Below are 17,471 nucleotides of genomic sequence, written 5' to 3'. Positions count from 1 at the left end.
AAACAGTATGTATAGCGCTGATAAGCGCCGATGGAATTCAGCAGCGGATAGAAATACCGCTCCGCGGGCAGCCATGTACATGGCTCCATCTGGTGCCCTTCCGACCCGTTTGAGCGGCGCCTACTGCCTCTCCGCGTGCAGCGGATGGGCAGCAGGCGCTTAGCTTCCTCTCTAGCAAAGAGTACTAGTCCCTGGCACCACGTTGAGGTGGCCGGCTGAGCCAGGGATTCTGCCATGTCGTGCTCCTTCCCAACATCGCTTCAGGACCAAAGCACTCAACCACACACTGAAGGAAGTCCAGATGCCCGTTCTGTTCCACCAAACATGAAAGATATTACCCATTCATATCAGGGTGAGAGAAGACCACTTTATCGAGTGTCAAACTCAAAGGGTGGCTTTCTCCCCGTGATTTTTGCACGAAAAACTGGCAAAGACGTGGCGCATGCGTCTCACAATTCGTCGCTCCTCCTACACGGTCTACCGGGGACTTCCTGCAGAAAGAGAGAGAGACACACACGCACACTCAAAGAAACAAAATAGAAAACAAACTGTGGTACAATCAATGCATACCTCTACCTTTTTAGCCAGCGGGCCAATGATAAAAAGAGATGAGAAAAAAAAAAAAAAGGCAAGGAAACCCATGGCTTGCTTCATTTCTACCCGAAATCCCGATTTGAATGAGATTTGTCCAACAGTCATACGCCACAAACTAACAACTCCATTAGAAAAGCTCGTGTGATGTTGATTGAGCTCTTTGTGAACTGAGGAAGTGGCAGTCTTTTTATTTAGGGTCCCCCTGCAATCACCAGACCCCCTTCCCCCACTGTGCCCGCGCAAAAAGAAAAAAAAAGCCAATTCATTAGTGGATAACGTAAACAGGGGGCTTTCACAAGAATCTTCATCATCATCTACTCCGCCCCATGCGTTTACATTTTCCTTCCTAATGCTTCTAAAAAAGAAGTGGGTGGATGAGTAAAAAAGACAAAGTAATCAAAGACAGGAAAAAAAAAGCAACGGATGACGGATGCTGCTCGTCTACTATTTCTGAGAAGTGATGGAAAAGCTATAGTTTCTCATCAACTTCTTCTTAAACACTGTGAGAAGACTCTCCACCTCATAACTAAATTCTGGTGAGAAGATCGAATGCAACAGGAGATCTGCTGCGGTTGGGCGCTTTTCTGGGTCATCCTGAAAGCATTTTCGCAAAAAGTCATTGAGTGTCACACTGCTTGTAACATTCTCCAAATAAGGGACAGCAGACGTCATTTCTGCTAAGATCAAAGAATTATCCATAAACTTGGGTGGACAGGCAAAGAGCTCACATGCCAGGCAACCAACTGACCAGATGTCACATGGACTAGAATGAGCCTCGCCCCTGTAGACTTCTGGAGCCATGTAGCGGAGTGTGCCCTGCACATCCTTACTCGCTTTACCCTCTCTTGCTGTACCAAAGTCTGTAATCTTGATAGTATCGCCCTTTAACAAAATATTTTGCGGCTTCACATCTCGATGCGCCACACCCCGAGTGTGCAAATATGTAAGTGCTGTCAAAACCTGACGAAGAATCTGGACCACTGTGAGAGTAGGTGGGACTGGTTTCCTTCCAATAATGATTTCACCTAACGAGGCATCACAAAGTTCCATAAATAGATTAATATTATTCTCCTTACGCTCACAGTGAAAATAATGCACAATGTTTGGGTGATTCAAACTACACATAATCCTGATCTCATTGAGTAACTTATTAATGGATTCATCACAATCGGCAGAAAAATAAAACATTTTCACTGCCATTTTGCCTCCAGTTAAATCGCTCATGGCTTCATACACTGCACCAAAGGAACCACGACCAAGCAATTTTCCTTTCGTCCATGGAGAATCTTGTCTAAGTGTCAAAATACGTTCCCGCTCTTCCCGTGCAGTGGCTGCGTTCTTTCTTAATGATACAGCTGTCCCTATATCCATGAGAACCTTCCGTACCTCATTACCAGAAATAGGGGAGCGGATAACGTACTGGAACTCTTCTGGGGCAAAGAACACACCCTGATCAGCCATTGGAACAACAATGGCCGAATGATCAGAAGAGATAATCAAGTCACGTGCTGAATTAAGCCATCCACGATCGCAAATAATGACGTCCACGTCATTTGGAGCCGCCTTCAAACGCCTTTCCAAATCGTCTCGTTGACGCACAGTAGTCAAGGAGACAAACATGGTTTTAAGAAGAATCATAGAAAGATTGTGTTGATCCACTAGATCGGTAATGAGCGCCAGCACATTAACTGTACAGTTGACAATGGCACGTGTTTGATCAATGATAGACTGCTCACCGCGTTTTTCAATGGCCTTAAAGGCATCTTCCCCATCTTCCAAGAAAGCTGTAACTTGGCATGGAAAGCGAAGATTAATATCCTTGCCATCTTTGCACATATTTCCACAAATGCTGCGTATGAGAGGCATAATGGCATCTTGCAGCTCTTCCTCATTTAAACACAGTTCATTCTCCTCACAATGGGGAGTAATCGTCACAGCTAAAGCAAAGACGTTTACAGTTTGGCTCATTACCTCTAATTTTACCATACACGAAACCCCTATCGTGTCCAGCAGAGTAGAAATTGCCTTAGGCACGTTTGGATGCAAGCATAAAGTAGCAGGAAACATAGAATCTATCTGTTTTTCGTGACGCACCGTAAAAGATCGAAGAGCTTGTGCAAGTAATTGTTCTGCCGTAGTCCATTCCCACTCGGTAAGCATCTCTCGAGCCATTTCCTGCACCTGTTTATCTAGAGCGCATGTAAGAAACGACTGCAGAGAAGATATTGCAGCTTTCCCTTGTGGGTCCACTGCATTCTTCTCAACCAATTCGGAGAGGGAAACGCTCACTTCTGAAGTAAGGTAGTCACGAATGTAAGAACGAAACACTCCCAAGTTATCCTTCGCGTTTGCGCAAATCAAAATACTTCCAATTGTTTTCCCAGAAAGGTTTAAAATGGGAGCAGCAATTGTACAAAGTGTCACTGGCGCCGTAGCAAAGGCACGTAGTTTGACCTTTAGCACGTCCCCTTTGGACGCCTGCAGTGTTGAAAGATCGTGTGGAACATCACCACTTGGTGTAATCAGAAGATCTGACAGAGGTTTTCCGATACAGCCGCCTTCAAGAAAACCTGTCATCACTTCTGCCGCCATGTTCCATCGAGTAATAAGGTAATTGCTATCAAATCCAATCATCACCACATGTGCGTCCACATGTTTCCCCTCAATGTATCCTACACAATCACCATAGGGGATGGCGTAGTATCCTCTTCTTGTGTCGCGACCACGCTTTACTCGTAATTGGTTTGTCGTCGTGTTGCACGGTGATGCTTCATCAGACAGTCCAGATGACGGCTGATACATCAAGTTAGCGTGCATACGTTCCCCAAGCAACCGATCAAAGAGTTCTTGCAAGGCTCGTACTGCCATTACAAAGCAAAAAATAATGCAAGAACCGGAACCAACCAAGAATACGGCTGAAAGGGTTCCCACAGCTGCCGCAACAGAAGGTGAAGGCCCAATAAAAGGAATGACGACCATTGTGACGAGAGCCAGTATAAGGGCGCTGACAAAGATAAGAATGAGCAGTAGAAAACAAAAAGAATTACGCGAGACCCCTTTTCTTACCAAGGTGGATGATGAGGGAAACTTAATTTGTATGTGTTTTGCGTGTTGTGCAGCTTCCTGCGCCAATCGCGTCACAGGCTTCTTCCACACCAGAGACTCCGGCCCAACTGTAACAACGTCAAAAAACAAGCGTCTCATCCGTTCAAGACTTTTGGGAAGCTCTTCGTCAACTGTTAATTTGGAATCATTTTTTCGGTAAGAGGACGAAGGCACAGTCCCAAGCACCTTTAGTGTAGATTGTATGGAGTGGAACAGGGCGTGCGCGCGTGGGGTTTGTTCACTCTTACTTTCCAAATACACTAGCTCCAACAGTGCAAAGAAATTCTCAACATACTCTTGCATAGAAAGGATACTACGTTCAATATAATCTCTGTCATCTTCAGTAGCAAGAATGGGATGTGGCAGCATTTCAAACTAGCCAACTTATAACAGAACCCAAAAAGTAATGTGGTTAAACATAGGAGAGAATAGTCCCACACAATGCAAAAAGGAAAAAAAAAGGGAGAAAAAAAAGATCAAGAGAACCAAAAAACCCGTAGGTTTCTTTCCCCTCCAAGTTTGTTATCAATTTCCCTCTTAGATCGTAATGACATCTCTTGAGAAAGAAAAAAAAAACTGTACATCATATTTCCATCCTCTCAACAAGTCCAAATAAAATCGCTCGAGACTCGACTCATTCAAACCCCATAAGATACAAACAAATAGGGACACGGGCACAACAAAAGAAAAAGAAGCAGCAGCACTGGTAATCCGTTTACTTTTCATTGCCCCTTTAGGAACATTTTGTTGTTGTTTTTTGTTTGTGTGTACGGTTCTAAAATTCTCGTTGTTGGTAAAATAGATGGAAACAATACACATCCCAAAACAAGGGGAAAACTTCCAAAATACATACAACTCTTGTAATTGTTACATGAACACAGGAACCGTTCTTAATTCTCTTCGGGAAAAATGAATAACGAGTTCCGTAGAGTCATCATTCCTCTTCCCCGTTTCCATTCTGGGGATCGACGGCCGCCGAGCTCTTTTTGAAGTTCCCCCTCCGCGAACTTCGTCGACTGGACGAACTTGACCGCACTCGGCTTCCAAGACGTTTCCGACGTTTGGAACCAGAGCGACGAGAACGAGACTTTTTGCTGCGGCTGCGCCGACCCTTTTTCTTGCCCTTGCGACCCCGACGAGACTTGGAGCGGCCGCGGAGCACAGAGAGCTTGGGTAAGCCCACAGAAGAACGCCCGCCACGCCTCCCGGTTCCGCTCCTGCGAGAAAGTGCAGACGGAATCGTTGCCAAAAGCTCGTTCGGTGCGCTTGGCCTCACAAACCCAGTTCTGCCAAATGATAACCGACTCAATTTTCCTGATGAGGGCGAGAATATGGGGGGCAAATAAAACCCCTTCCCCGATTGGGATTCGGCATTATGCAAACCATATTCTTCTCGATGGCTCACATAGTGCGACGCAAGCACCTCATCGCGGGAACCCACATTGTATGTCTTATCCTCATAACGAACAGGGCGGAGACTAGTATAACGCGGGACAACTGCTCGAAGAGCATCCCTCATTACCTCATCGTCATCTGAGCCGTCAGCCGTATCCAAAACGGTATTTAATATGGAACGCCCAACGCTGTACTGACGCCTCCCCTCACGTGCCACACGTGGCACGTTCGCTAGCAGGTTTTCAAACCTTGCGTTCTCATCAACTATGGAATTATCCACGGCATTATCACCCTCATCGTCGTCCTCGTCATCATCGTCGAATGCGAAACTCTCTTCATCACAACCCTCAGAGCTGTAATCCAACCCTTGATAGGAAAGCAAACGATAGTCGGCAGGACACACCAGACCCCGATTCTGTAAGGCAACCAAAACTCCCTTGACATCCTGTTGGGCACATAATTCACCAATTCGGACAAGCTCCCAAACGGCTTTGGTATTTCCCTTCATCTTCCGCACCATTAATGCGATACATGAATTATGAGAACTAGTCGGTGTCACGGGAACAACCGCCAAGGGTATCTGGGCTTTAGGCACCTTCACTGCATAATACGCATCGGTCACTTCAGTAAGACTCGTATTTTTAGTAAAAAGCGTAGCACACAACGAAAATCCACCCCACATTACCAGTCTTTTCAAGTTCACACTAACACCGTCACCGGCTATTACACTAGGTCCCCCAGCAGGTTCTAAAAAATTTCTGGACCCTACAGAATCTGCCTCAAACTTGAGTACCGCATGAGGAATATGGGAAAGGCCCTTGTTGTTCGTCGTCTCGCGTCCCACGCCCACATAATCAGTCTGACCGCCATGATCACTAAAAAGACACGCGGTTGTATCAAAAAAAAGAGGCAAATTACCCTCTTCGGGTACTGCTCTGTAAAGTGTAATCTCCATCTCAGAAATGTGGGGATCAATGAGACAGGACTCCCCTTCCACCAGTAGTCGAAGCGGAAATTTATCCGCTGATTTGTCCAAATTTCGTCTCAATTCGGCCGCGGAATTTCCTCCAGACTTCTCTGTGCTTCGCCCTCTACTAGAAAGGGAACGCGATCTTCTCCTTGATGCGCTTCTTGATCTTCTCCTTGATGCGCTTCTTGATCTTCTCCTTGATGCGCTTCTTGATCTTCTTGATGCGCTTCTTGATCTCGACATTGATGCGCTTCTAGATCTCGACCTTGATGCGCTTCTTGATCTCCTCCTTGATGCGCTTCTTGATTTTCTTCTTGATCTATCTTTTTTTCTTCCTCTTGATCCGTTCTTCACTTTTCCCTTGGAATTGGCCACTTCCCGCTCCATCGCGGTTCTCTTTGACTTCCTCTCGTCTTCGCCACCCTCAGCCCTGTAAAAAATAATATTAATAATAATAAATAAATAAATAAATAAATAAATAAATAAATAAAAAGATAAATAAATATTATTGAAAAAAAAGCTGAAAAATTAAAAAAAAGGAAAAAAAATACAACCCAATAATTAAAGAGAAACCCATACACATGTACACACTCTCCCCCTTCTTTTTCGTTTGTGCTGTAAAAAGGCGTGGGGACTAGAAGCAAATATTTTTCTTAAGGCTCCCCTTCCAATGCATAATCTCGTCTACTTTATTAAATTTGAAAAGCGACAGTACCGGGGAGAAGTAAGAGCTGCAAGAGCAGCCTCGACGCTGATTTTTATATTCAACAGATCCGCATAACTACAGATAAACCATGATGTTTGTATGGCTCCACTAATGGGATTAATTTTTGTCAGTGACAAGGTGTACAGTGGCAAACCAGCAGTTCCCAACGCGCGGCGGCAACCAAGCGGAACTTCCAACCGCCATCGAAGCTGGACATATTGTGGGCTCGGTTCTAAGGCTACCATCTCATTGATGAAATTCTTTTAAATAACTCACACGCACACAAGGCCGTATGTAAAAAATAAAAATAAAAAATTGTTTTTGTTTTGTTTTCACAAAAAAAAATTAAATAAATAAATAAATAAAAACCACAGTAGTTTAGGTTACAGAAAACAATAACCATTAGTTTTGTAATTAAAACAACCAAGCCCAGAAATGCCAACATAGCCCCCCCAAAAAAAGAAATTGGGAGCCTCATGATTTCATTGTTAAAACCATACGAAAAAACAAACACAACTAGGACAAATGAAAATAATAAGAATATATACATAGTCCATCAAAGATAAGAACAGAGGGTCTCGATCCAGGACACTGTGATATATATATATATATATATATATATAAACTGGGTGAGCTTTTTCCTTCATCACCCTTGGTTCTTTAAGCCGCCATTTTTCAATAATATTAAGGCCTCCTACAGCAGCTTCTTTAAGCCCATAGATCAGAAAAAGCAAAAAAAAAAAAAAAATGAGTTCTGTGGTTTTATCTATTCTTCACTTGCCAGGAGATCTTATATGTGTCACAAGAGCAGATCCCGAACCCTGGAAAGAGCTTCTTTCGTCCTTTCTGTTAAATGGGATATATGAATGCCCTCTGTAGGTTTTTCAGCCCGGCTTTTGTTTAGATCCATCTCCCAGCTTCTCTGTAACGAGGTTGGCGCCACAGCATCAGGTCCCTCATTCAGCCTTTTTATTCGAATGCGTAATTGTTCCATCTGGAGTTCAAGAGCCTCTTTCTCATCATTCCAGCTCCGCACCTTCTCTTGAACAACTTCACCAGATCCGGAATTGGAGACCTTCAACCAGCCCTCGGCTCGATTCAGTCGTTTTTGAAGAGCCATTATTGAAGAATGCAACGCCATTTCCTTTTCTACTAGTTTTTCAATACCAAAAGAGCTCATTACATTGGAGCAAAAATGGTTTAGTTTTTCCTGATCAATAAAAGCTAGTTTCACTTGATATGCTTCTATCTCAGCCCAATTGATAATCTCATCCCATTTAAACTCCTGTTCCAAACCAATAAGCTCACGAAATCCCGCTTCTTCGGCAAAAAAGACGTTAAATTCGGTTCTTATCCTTTGCTCCATAGCCTTATTATGAAGCATTTGTATAATTAGAATTCTATCCATCCGAACTCACGATGCTTCAGGGTACAAAATTCAAATTTAATGCTGGGACGCACCTAATTTCCAATTTAAAAAAAAAAAGATAGTCAACCGACCCATAGATCAAAAGACCTATGTATATGCTAAAGAAAAGGGTAGGGAAAAGAAAGGAAAAAAAGTTAAAAAAATTTATATTTGCCATTCAATATCATAATTATTGTAATCACAATCCAAAAAAGTAAATACAATCGTTTTTTTGTTGTTGTTTTTTCCTTTGAAGAAAAAAAAACAAATTCCTACAACCCCCTGAGAAAAACGGCAAACAGTCAAAAAAGAATCCTGCACTCCTCTACTAATAATACCTCCCAGACCAACCCCCAAACCTAGCAAAAACAATAATTACAATACTAACAACAAATATTTTTCCAGGATTCTACTGAGTGACTTTGTTGCCATCCTTAAACTCGTCAATGCGCTCAATGACTGCGGGTGTCTGAAACACATGATCTGGTATATCGGCCCCACGGTAAAGCGATTCAAGGAGCGAGGCAGCACCTCTTGGGGTGGCCTCCCATTTCATTGTTTCCAAAAGGGACTTTGCTAGGTACTCCACAAGTTCAATATGAGGGATAACCACCTTGGCATAGTCATCATCAGGATCCGCGAAGGCATCAAGATGGTGCCCATCCATTTCCACTTTTAACTGTCCACCCTTATCGTCAAGAATTGGATAAGCCATAAGGCTGTAGCACTTCAAGAGACGATGAGGATCGCCCAAGTGAGGCGGAAGAAATACCCGAATAAAGGTCTTATTCTCCTTTGCAACCTCTCCAAGACGACGAAGAACGTCCGCATCACGAGGATCCATGGTAGATGCATATTGACTCCGGACTCGATCATTAACTTCCGGTTTCCGAAGCATACAACTGTAGATGGTATCCAAGGAGGCATTGTCCCATCCCTTACCAAAGAAATGGCGACAAGTAGAAACTGCCACCAAAGAAATACTGGCAAATCGCTTCATCTAGGAAAATTTCCCTTGCCTCTTTTTTAAGCAAATATATATATAGAACTGAAAAAAGGCACAAAATTTTCAAAAAGCCCATCGAGGGGGAAAACCGCTAAAAAGGCCAGTTAATCCTTTCTCCCTTGAGTTTTTGCGTGTGTCTGATTTCGTTATTCTTACTCCACTTCAATTACAGCTCACTTTTAAGGATCAAAATGAAAACAACTCCGCACATTTAAAAAAAAAAAAACTCAAGTTGTTAGCAAAATATTTCCCATTTCCCCTTTCCCCACTATGGAAAAAAAAAACATAGAATTAAAAAAAAAAAATTTCCTTGCTTCTGCAGCATTTTTCACGTCCATTATGCACTTATTAATTATTGGCTTCATTATGCCATTGTTTTTCAATATTTACCTGGTGAACGGATAAGTATTTCAATTAATAACAATTGTTGTCAAATTCAACAACTTTGAAACCACATATCTTTTTCGTTATCTATTCTTTTTCTTTTTCCTAACTTCTTTTTTATATATAAACCAAAAGCTTTATTGATGCTGTTTCTGTTGGACAATCGCTCAGCTTCACCGTGGGGCATTTACCAACCCGGTTGTTCTATCCCACAGATGCGTCTTCTGTCACGTTGGGAAGTAAGTTTGCACGCTGAAAAGCTCCTTTCTCACGCAGAACACGAGAACACTGACTCACATTCGTATCAACCAAGAAATCATAAAGCGCACCTGGCCAGGACTCAGTGACAAATAAGTCATCATAAAACTCAGGGGCAATCTTATGAAGCCTAGAAATACGAGTCCATGGGATATTAGGAAAGTCGTGGTGTTCAACATGATACCCTGCCATCCAGGTTAGCCAGTTTAAAGGCCCATAGTATGAAAATGTTTCTTGTCTGCCCTCTCCCCTGAATATATAATGCTCTGAAATAAAGTGCCCAGCTGTCGGATGCCAGCTCGTACCCAAAAAAGTAGAAAAAAGGTAATACATGAGTGGACCCGGACCAAAAAATTTGTACACTATTATATCAAATACAATCTGTACAATATAATTGATAAAATGTCTCTTTTCAAGTTCAATCTTTCGAATAATGCACGGTCGGAGAGCATAAAAGAAAACCTGAAAGGTTAAGAATAAAAACTTTCCCACGTAACTGGATAGAAGTTTGGCTTCCAACAAGGTAGGTACATCCGCATCAACAAGTTCCCAACCAAGATAGCGATGATGCTCCGCGTGATAACTCTTGAACATCATTGCATAAGGTATAGGTACAATAAGGTTAAGAAAAATGGCGTAATAGTCGTTATATTCGCGCGTCTTAAATGCAAGATTGTGAGTTGCCTCATGGATAGCCAAAAACGTGCTATGGGATATTGTTCCTCCCACAAAATAAGCCAAAAATAAGTACATTGGCCAGCTCATTTCACTCGCTCGTATACCAAGATAAAGCTGAAGAAAAATAAATGGCGTCATAAGCCTCCAGATCCAAGGATCAGGTCCGTAAAGCTCCTTGATCTGCCTCCCATACTTCTTCAACATGAATTTCCGACGCATTTCATGGGGTTGTGGGCTCTTGCTCCAATAGTAGTCCCCTCTCCCCTGAGGTTCAAAAAGCTGTTCAAAGAATGCATTGCTACTCTTCGTCATTTGCAGCCTTACAAGTATGTTAAGGGGGAAAAAGCATAAAAAACTAAACAATCAAAAGCAAAATTCCAGAAAATAAAATTAAACTAAAAAGATTTATCCACGATGTGAACAGCAGTATACAAGGTGAAAAGACTTCCAAATGGTGTTATTGAGCCCCACGCACTCAAAAACCAACGACATGTCCAAAAACAAGAATAGGAATAACCACAGAAAAAAAAAAAAAAAAAAAAGTAGAGTCTTTCCAACGGATAAGTTTTAAAATCAAATAAAAAGGATAAAAAACTGATAGAAAAACACCACAAGTGAGTCAAAATTCAGAACCACTGTGTTATCAAAAACGCAATATCCTAAAGCAAAAATGACTCGCAAATTAGCAAGCTCCCAAGACGCACACAAAAAGCTTATAAGCCCGCAAATGCAACCCCACCAATCCCCAAAACACGCCATACAAAAAACGGGATAATTGCACCATTTGGGCCCCAACAAAAAAGAAAAACTCGGGACGCCATCAAAAACGCAATCAACACCAAAATTCCAAGCAGCCCAGCCAACCAACCACCGCGGAGAACGGACACAAGCGTAACACAGTAGCGCCGCCATCCCTCAAACAGGTTCTCTTCAAAACAGGCCGGACAACACACCTCCGATGGATCCGGACCGTCGACCCGACAGCGCCGCTGCAACACATTCCTTGCGGATACGTGATTGTGCATGGAGCACATACTCTCCAGTATGCATGCTGGCGATCTGCTCCGACGACTTCCAAGTCTCCTGGATGGCTATCATGTCTGCTCCTTGCGCCATTATTGTTGCGAGTTTGGCCGGCGTCAGTGAGGGAACGGTCATCTGGAGTGCTGCTATGGGGCTCGGGCTCCGCTCAACGTCTCCGCCTCGCAGTAGCTTTCGCCTCTGCGCGTCACTTACGGCACGCAGACAATATGTGTAGCGCTGGTAAGCGCCGATGGGATTCAGCAGCGGACGGAAACCCGCGACGCGGTGGTGGTCCGGGTCGCGCTGGGCCAGAACCGTGATCTCATTGTAGCGAGCACCTATATGAGACCACCGCCGCAACCGACACAACCTTTAGGCGGTTGCTGAACTGCCTCTCGGTCCCGTCGCCGCTCATTCCGTGTGGAGGTTTCAACGTGCGTCGCCCACGGTGGAAGCCCTTCCTGGAGACCCCTCCAAGCAACTCCGCTGTAGAATTTCATACAACCGCGCACGGATGCAGGACCCACCTTGGTTAACACCCCTGGTGAAACAAAGTGTGCTCGTGGTGCAAGAGAGAGGTCCTGTATCGACCGGACATGGTCAAGGCATCTTACCGTGCCCGACTGGACAGCCAATGTGCCGCCGCTCAGTGACCACTATGTGTTGACATTCACGCTGCATCAGGCATTTAAGGATACCATGCCCTCGGCACCCACTTCGGTACGTCGAGTTTTCTACAGCTGGTGGAATTCCAAGTGGGAGTCCTTCGCCAACGACCTCGACGCACAACTTCCAGCATGCGACTACAAAAAGCAATCAACCGGCATTAAGGCTTTTACAAGAGCACTTGCAGTTTCACTTCGACGGCGTTGACCCCGCGGCATGCACAAGGATGGTCCCAAGCTCCGGGGTGACACCCTTGCGAAAGCAGAGCGGATTGCTACCGACAGCAAGGCCCGCTGTCTGCAGTTACCGACGCCCGACCGTGAAGCAGAGACGCAACGGACAAGGAGCCAATTCTTCCTCCTACTCCGTGAGCGCTCGTGCAGCAAATATCGGCGTCGCATCAGCAAGTTAAACCCAGGCAAACCACTCGCCTAAAAATACGATTCCGGACGTAAAAAGACATCAATTCCATCTCCCACAACGGCGTTGATGTACGATGGCCGGAAGAATAATTTCAGGACGGCAAGGAGAGCAGCGGATGCGCTCAATCTTGGATTCCTCCCCACCTCGCAAGGCGATTGGGTTTTCCAACGGGAAATAACGGGGAAAACAAGTCTTTGTGTATTTCTTCTCCATCCCCTTCTTAGGCCGCAGAACAACAACGAGTCGGCCGCCTCATCTTCGATAGGTTCCTTCTCTCCCCTCTCTCTGGATGCCTCTTTTAATCAAGCGGAACTGCGTGCAGCGCTGCGTAGCACACCGTACGGCAAGGCCTCGGACCGGACGAAGTCTACAGCGAGGCGCTACGACATCTTTCGACGAAGTGTCTCCGATCCCCTCTCCGCCGCATCAACCACAGCCGGACAGCCGGCACGATTCCGTTCCAGTGGCGACGAGCCACCATCGTCCCAGTCCTGAAACCCGGTCATTCGCCGGCGCTAATGGAGTCATATCGACCAATCAGCCTTCCTTCCATCGTGGGTAAGGTTGCTGAGAAAATGGCATTGAGGAGACTGCTTTGGCTGTGGACGCCTCGTCCGCACCAGTATGCGTGTCGTAGTATGCGTACCACGACGATGCAGCTGGCACACCTGATACACGAAGTGGAGCATAATAGAAATCATTATTTCCAAGTGAACCTTCCCAAGAAGAGCGGTATTGGTAATCAACTCCACTACAGACCCCATAGGACCCTGCTGGTGTTGGTTGATTTCAGCAAGGCCTTTGGCTCCATAGATCATCGAGTCCTCAGTCGCTTGCTGGCCAATATTCCGGGGGTGAATTGTAGAAGGTGGCTTAGAAACTTTCTGCGTGGTCGCTACGCGAAGACACGAGTCGGTAACAGACACAGCGATCGGCGTCCCATTCTGCGAGGAGTTCCTCAGGGGTCCGTATTGGGACCATGTTTGTTCTCCCTTTACGTACGCCCACTTCTCAATCTGCTGAACAGCTTTGCGGGTGTCACAGCAGACATGTATGCGGACGACCTCTCCATTGTAATCAACGGCCACTCTCGGGAAGACACCATTCCTGCAGTCAACACGATCCTTGAAAAACTGCACGCGCGGGGTCAGTAAAATGGCCTGGCCATCAACCCGTCAAAGTGTGAAGCCGCTTGGTTCACACTCTCCACGCACACGAAGTCAAACTATGATCGTGAGGGAAAGTGGCCCCTGGAAGTGGCTGGATGTAAAATTCCAGTCATGACCATGGGGGCATCGCGAACTACAAAGCTTCTTGGCATGGACCTCGATTCACGACTGACGGCAAATGTGGCGGCCTCCAAGCAGTGCGCTGCCACTTCGCAACGGATATCGCAGCTACGCCGCATAGCGCATAAAGAGGCGGGACCATCTCCACATGACCCACGCACGTTCATCATCGGATACGGCGCATCCAAATCACGCTATGGCAGTGAGCTCATATGGGCAGTAGTGGCGGATTCAGCGAAAAATGAGATGCAGAAGACGCATGCAACCCTGGCAGGCATTGTCAGCGGAGTTCCGAGCACTGTCGACCAGTAATCCGCGCTTCTAGAGGCTAATATGCCGCCGCTCCATGTTGTCCGCCTGCGCGCGGCTCTCCATGTTTGAGAACACACGCGCATGTCAGATGGACTGGATGCGGAGACCTCCGCCTGAGCCACCGCCTCGCGCAGGCTTCCGCATCTCGCCATTATCTCGGGACGAGCTATATGCCTTCGTAGACGCATACACAAAGGAATATGGCATCACTCAGAGCTCACCACGCGAAGAGCGGTTCTTTTGCAGCTCCATTCCTCCCTGGTTTGCGGCCTCCGCTCACCGGGTCACCATTGGCGTGGAACTTCCGATAGATCCCTCAATAACTGGCGGGGAAGAGCTGATAAGGGAAAAGCGCAGAGTCAGCGAAGAGGCTCTAGCGCTGCACAGCCATCGTTCGTGGATACTCGCAACGGATGGCGGTGTCGACGTTCCCAAGTCAGCCGGGGTTGGAATACTGCTTGCATCCCTCAATTCATCGGAGATAATAGAAAAAGCCAGTATAAACTGCGACACACGCCCATGCAGCTACAGGACGGAATCCCGTGTGCTGCTTCTAGCCCTAGAGAAGCTGATTATCCCTCGCAACCAGTACAGACATAAAACCCTGCTTGTGGTTACAGACAGTCAGTCTCTTCTAGCGGCTCTAAACAAGGGCCCGCTCAGTCAAACAGACTGGACGGAGGATCAGATCTGGCAGCGTCTCTTGACACTGACGTGTGCTGGCTGGTCTGTGCACCTGCAGTTTTGTTACGGACATTGTGGAGTACATGTTAACGAGCTTGCAGATCAGTATGCGACGCAGGCTATGGCAACTGGACAATACACGGAACATGAAATTGCACATATATGGCATACGGATCTGCTGACATGTTTTACTACCCTGCTCACCAATAAGTGGCGTAGTACGATTCGTCAAGACACTCATCGCTACTTGTTTTGCGGCACAAGGCCATCAGATCTCAGCGGTAAGGACCTGATCACTCAGGAAGTTCTTCACCGTCAAGAACTGGTTCGCCTCGCTAGGGCAAGGTGCGGCGAATCTGAGCTTTGGGGCCGACTATACTGGGCTGTGAGAGATTGCACGAACCAATGCCGTTTCTGCAACATCTCACCGGAACAGTCTGCATATATGCACTCTAACAATGATCCAACTGCACCGGGGACGGACGCTGTTCCCCCGTCGGCAAGGGAGGAAGACGTCTCTCCAGTAAGGAGACGGACCGTCACACGCAGTCGGAAGGAGAAATGTCCGTACTGCGATTCTATATTGACGGGATTCTCGAATCTCGTCAGTCACTGTCGGTCATTCCATCCAGAACATCCTCCACCGCTTCCCGAGCTCAAATGCGATTTCTGTGACATGGGTTTCCCCACACGTAGGACGAGGTTGTTTCCACTGACATGAATGGCGTCGCGCTGACGTCCGCCTTTGACGTCAAGGCCGGCATTTTCCTCAACGATCGCTTCGTGAAGCTTGCCTCATGGTACGGCAACGAGACCGGGTACTCCCACAAAGTGCTGGACCTCGTTTCCCACATCTCAGCACAATGAAGCGGCCGTCAGAGGGGAAATTCCGAAGGGAAATAACAACGGGTTTGGCGGGGGTGCCAGGAAATGAAGGTAAATAAGAAGGGAAAAAATTGTATATGCGAGCAATGAGAGTCATGTAAATGCAAAACGAAGGTTCAAAAACAAGGATCATACTTTGGTTGGTGACATACCACGACGGGGTGGATGAAGAGGTCAATAGACGTGTACTGCGTGTGCGCTTGAAGCTGTTAGAGGCCTCTATTTTGTTATCGTATTTGGCTTGGGTCTCTTTGATCTGTCCTTTGTTGCTCATCTGTGGCCGTAAACTGAATTATGTGATTGTGGTTGAGCGGGTGTTGTGCGCAAGTGAAATGGGCGGTCTTTTCGCACCGCCAGGGGTCAGCTGCGTGGGCGATCACCCACGCACTCCCCGTTATGATCTCGCACTGCGGCAGCACGTGATGAGGAGCTTCTTATGTATGTAACTCGGGAAATCTGGGTGTGCCCCCCGACGAGCCAACGGAGGAATCGTTAGATAGTGACGCTGATGCCGCCCAGCCCAACCGCCTCCACGAGACCGTGCCCGCCATCCCCTTTAATAGCGAGCGGACCCTCAGTGCGTCACCGCGAGCCGCTCGTCTACACCGGGGGGAGAGAGAAGTGAGGTGGGAGAGGAGGACAGCGAGGATGTCTGCCGCCGCTGTGCACACACCGACACACACACACAACTAGTGCCTGTTCCGCTCCGTACGTAACGTTTCTGTGCCTTTTTGTTTCACATTGCGATATCTGTTTGTTGATGTGTTGTTATGCCTTTTTTTTTTTATTTGCGCCCACTGCCCCTGCTTCCGTGCGGTATTCCTCCGTGGCATTTGGGTGTTGTGCAAAGGTTAGGTTTAGAGAAGCATCAGTGCAACCCGTAATTGTGGAAAGCAAATAAAACAATAAAAACATCGATAAAACGCAAAATGAGCTCGTGGGACGTTTCCATGTCGAACCATGCGGGTCTCGTGTTCAACCCCATTCGCACCGTTTCGGACAACGCGAAACCGTCGCCGTCCCCGAAGCCGATCATTAAGCTCTCCGTCGGTGACCCGACGCTGGACAAGAACCTTCTCACGTCGGCAGCCCAAATCAAGAAGCTGAAGGAAGCGATCGACTCACAGGAGTGCAACGGCTACTTCCCGACGGTGGGCTCCCCAGAAGCCCGCGAAGCTGTCGCGACATGGTGGCGCAACTCGTTTGTCCACAAGGAAGAACTGAAGAGCACGATCGTGAAGGATAACGTGGTGCTCTGCTCTGGCGGATCGCATGGCATTCTGATGGCCATCACGGCGATCTGTGACGCGGGTGACTACGCCCTGGTGCCCCAGCCGGGCTTCCCCCACTACGAGACGGTGTGCAAGGCGTACGGCATCGGCATGCACTTTTACAATTGTCGGCCGGAGAACGACTGGGAGGCCGACCTTGACGAGATCCGGAGGCTGAAGGACGATAAGACGAAGCTGCTCATTGTAACGAACCCGTCCAACCCGTGCGGCAGCAACTTCAGCCGCAAACACGTCGAGGATATTGTGCGGCTTGCCGAGGAACTGCGTCTGCCCCTCTTTTCGGATGAGATCTACGCTGGCATGGTCTTCAAGGGCAAGGATCCCAACGCGACCTTCACGTCCGTGGCTGACTTTGAGACCACGGTGCCGCGCGTGATTTTGGGTGGCACTGCG

The 17,471-nt window shown here is 46.8% G+C and overlaps 6 protein-coding genes and 2 non-coding genes across 8 annotated transcripts, besides 13 other annotated features; 3 read left to right on the top strand and 5 right to left on the bottom strand.

Moving 5' to 3' along the window:
• Positions 1–62: part of a sequence feature (areas not merged during assembly with more than two copies in the genome that could not be assigned to a particular haplotype) that runs on past the window's edge.
• Positions 1–226: part of a mobile genetic element that runs on past the window's edge.
• Positions 63–695: a sequence feature (haploid, Esmeraldo-like haplotype).
• Positions 696–11,983: a sequence feature (heterozygous, Esmeraldo-like haplotype).
• On the bottom strand, positions 1,039–4,068 carry Tc00.1047053510565.70 (protein kinase, putative; the record flags this gene model as incomplete). Its single annotated transcript, XM_811166.1, has 1 exon — positions 1,039–4,068. One exon carries the CDS (start codon positions 4,066–4,068, stop codon positions 1,039–1,041), a length of 3,030 nt encoding a protein of 1,009 aa, XP_816259.1.
• Tc00.1047053510565.50 (hypothetical protein, conserved) lies at positions 4,634–6,451 on the bottom strand (the record flags this gene model as incomplete). The annotated part of the gene is made up of 1 exon (XM_811165.1): positions 4,634–6,451. One exon carries the CDS (start codon positions 6,449–6,451, stop codon positions 4,634–4,636), a length of 1,818 nt encoding a protein of 605 aa, XP_816258.1.
• Positions 6,518–6,569: a microsatellite.
• Positions 7,066–7,087: a sequence feature (AT_rich).
• Positions 7,117–7,136: a microsatellite.
• Positions 7,367–7,393: a microsatellite.
• Positions 7,570–8,178, bottom strand: Tc00.1047053510565.40 (uncharacterized protein; the record flags this gene model as incomplete). Its single annotated transcript, XM_811164.1, has 1 exon — positions 7,570–8,178. The coding sequence occupies one exon, from the start codon at positions 8,176–8,178 to the stop codon at positions 7,570–7,572; it is 609 nt and encodes a 202-aa protein (XP_816257.1).
• Tc00.1047053510565.30 (cytochrome c oxidase subunit V, putative) lies at positions 8,588–9,178 on the bottom strand (the record flags this gene model as incomplete). The annotated part of the gene is made up of 1 exon (XM_811163.1): positions 8,588–9,178. One exon carries the CDS (start codon positions 9,176–9,178, stop codon positions 8,588–8,590), a length of 591 nt encoding a protein of 196 aa, XP_816256.1.
• Tc00.1047053510565.20 (fatty acid desaturase, putative) lies at positions 9,773–10,816 on the bottom strand (the record flags this gene model as incomplete). The annotated part of the gene is made up of 1 exon (XM_811162.1): positions 9,773–10,816. The coding sequence occupies one exon, from the start codon at positions 10,814–10,816 to the stop codon at positions 9,773–9,775; it is 1,044 nt and encodes a 347-aa protein (XP_816255.1).
• Positions 11,027–11,046: a microsatellite.
• Positions 11,507–11,813: a mobile genetic element.
• Positions 11,814–15,601: a mobile genetic element.
• Positions 11,984–15,281: a sequence feature (areas not merged during assembly with more than two copies in the genome that could not be assigned to a particular haplotype).
• Positions 15,282–17,471: a sequence feature (heterozygous, Esmeraldo-like haplotype).
• On the top strand, positions 16,207–16,297 carry Tc00.1047053510565.17. Its single transcript, XR_008255699.1, has one exon. It is a non-coding gene; the product is annotated as a C/D small nucleolar RNA (snoRNA), TB10C1C1 (small nucleolar RNA).
• Tc00.1047053510565.14 lies at positions 16,335–16,398 on the top strand. The gene has a single exon (XR_008255687.1). It is a non-coding gene; the product is annotated as an H/ACA snoRNA, TC10C1H1 (small nucleolar RNA).
• On the top strand, positions 16,716–17,471 carry Tc00.1047053510565.11 (tyrosine aminotransferase, putative; the record flags this gene model as incomplete). Its single annotated transcript, XM_811177.1, has 1 exon — positions 16,716–17,471. A coding segment is annotated over one exon (756 nt), but the record flags the coding sequence as incomplete, so codon positions are not given.

Source organism: Trypanosoma cruzi, genomic scaffold, assembly GCF_000209065.1.
Source record: "Trypanosoma cruzi strain CL Brener 1047053516785 genomic scaffold, whole genome shotgun sequence".
In the NCBI taxonomy this organism is placed as follows: domain Eukaryota; phylum Euglenozoa; class Kinetoplastea; order Trypanosomatida; family Trypanosomatidae; genus Trypanosoma; species Trypanosoma cruzi.
Note: the sequence above shows the minus strand (reverse complement) of the source record. Positions and strands in the feature narration are given on the sequence as shown.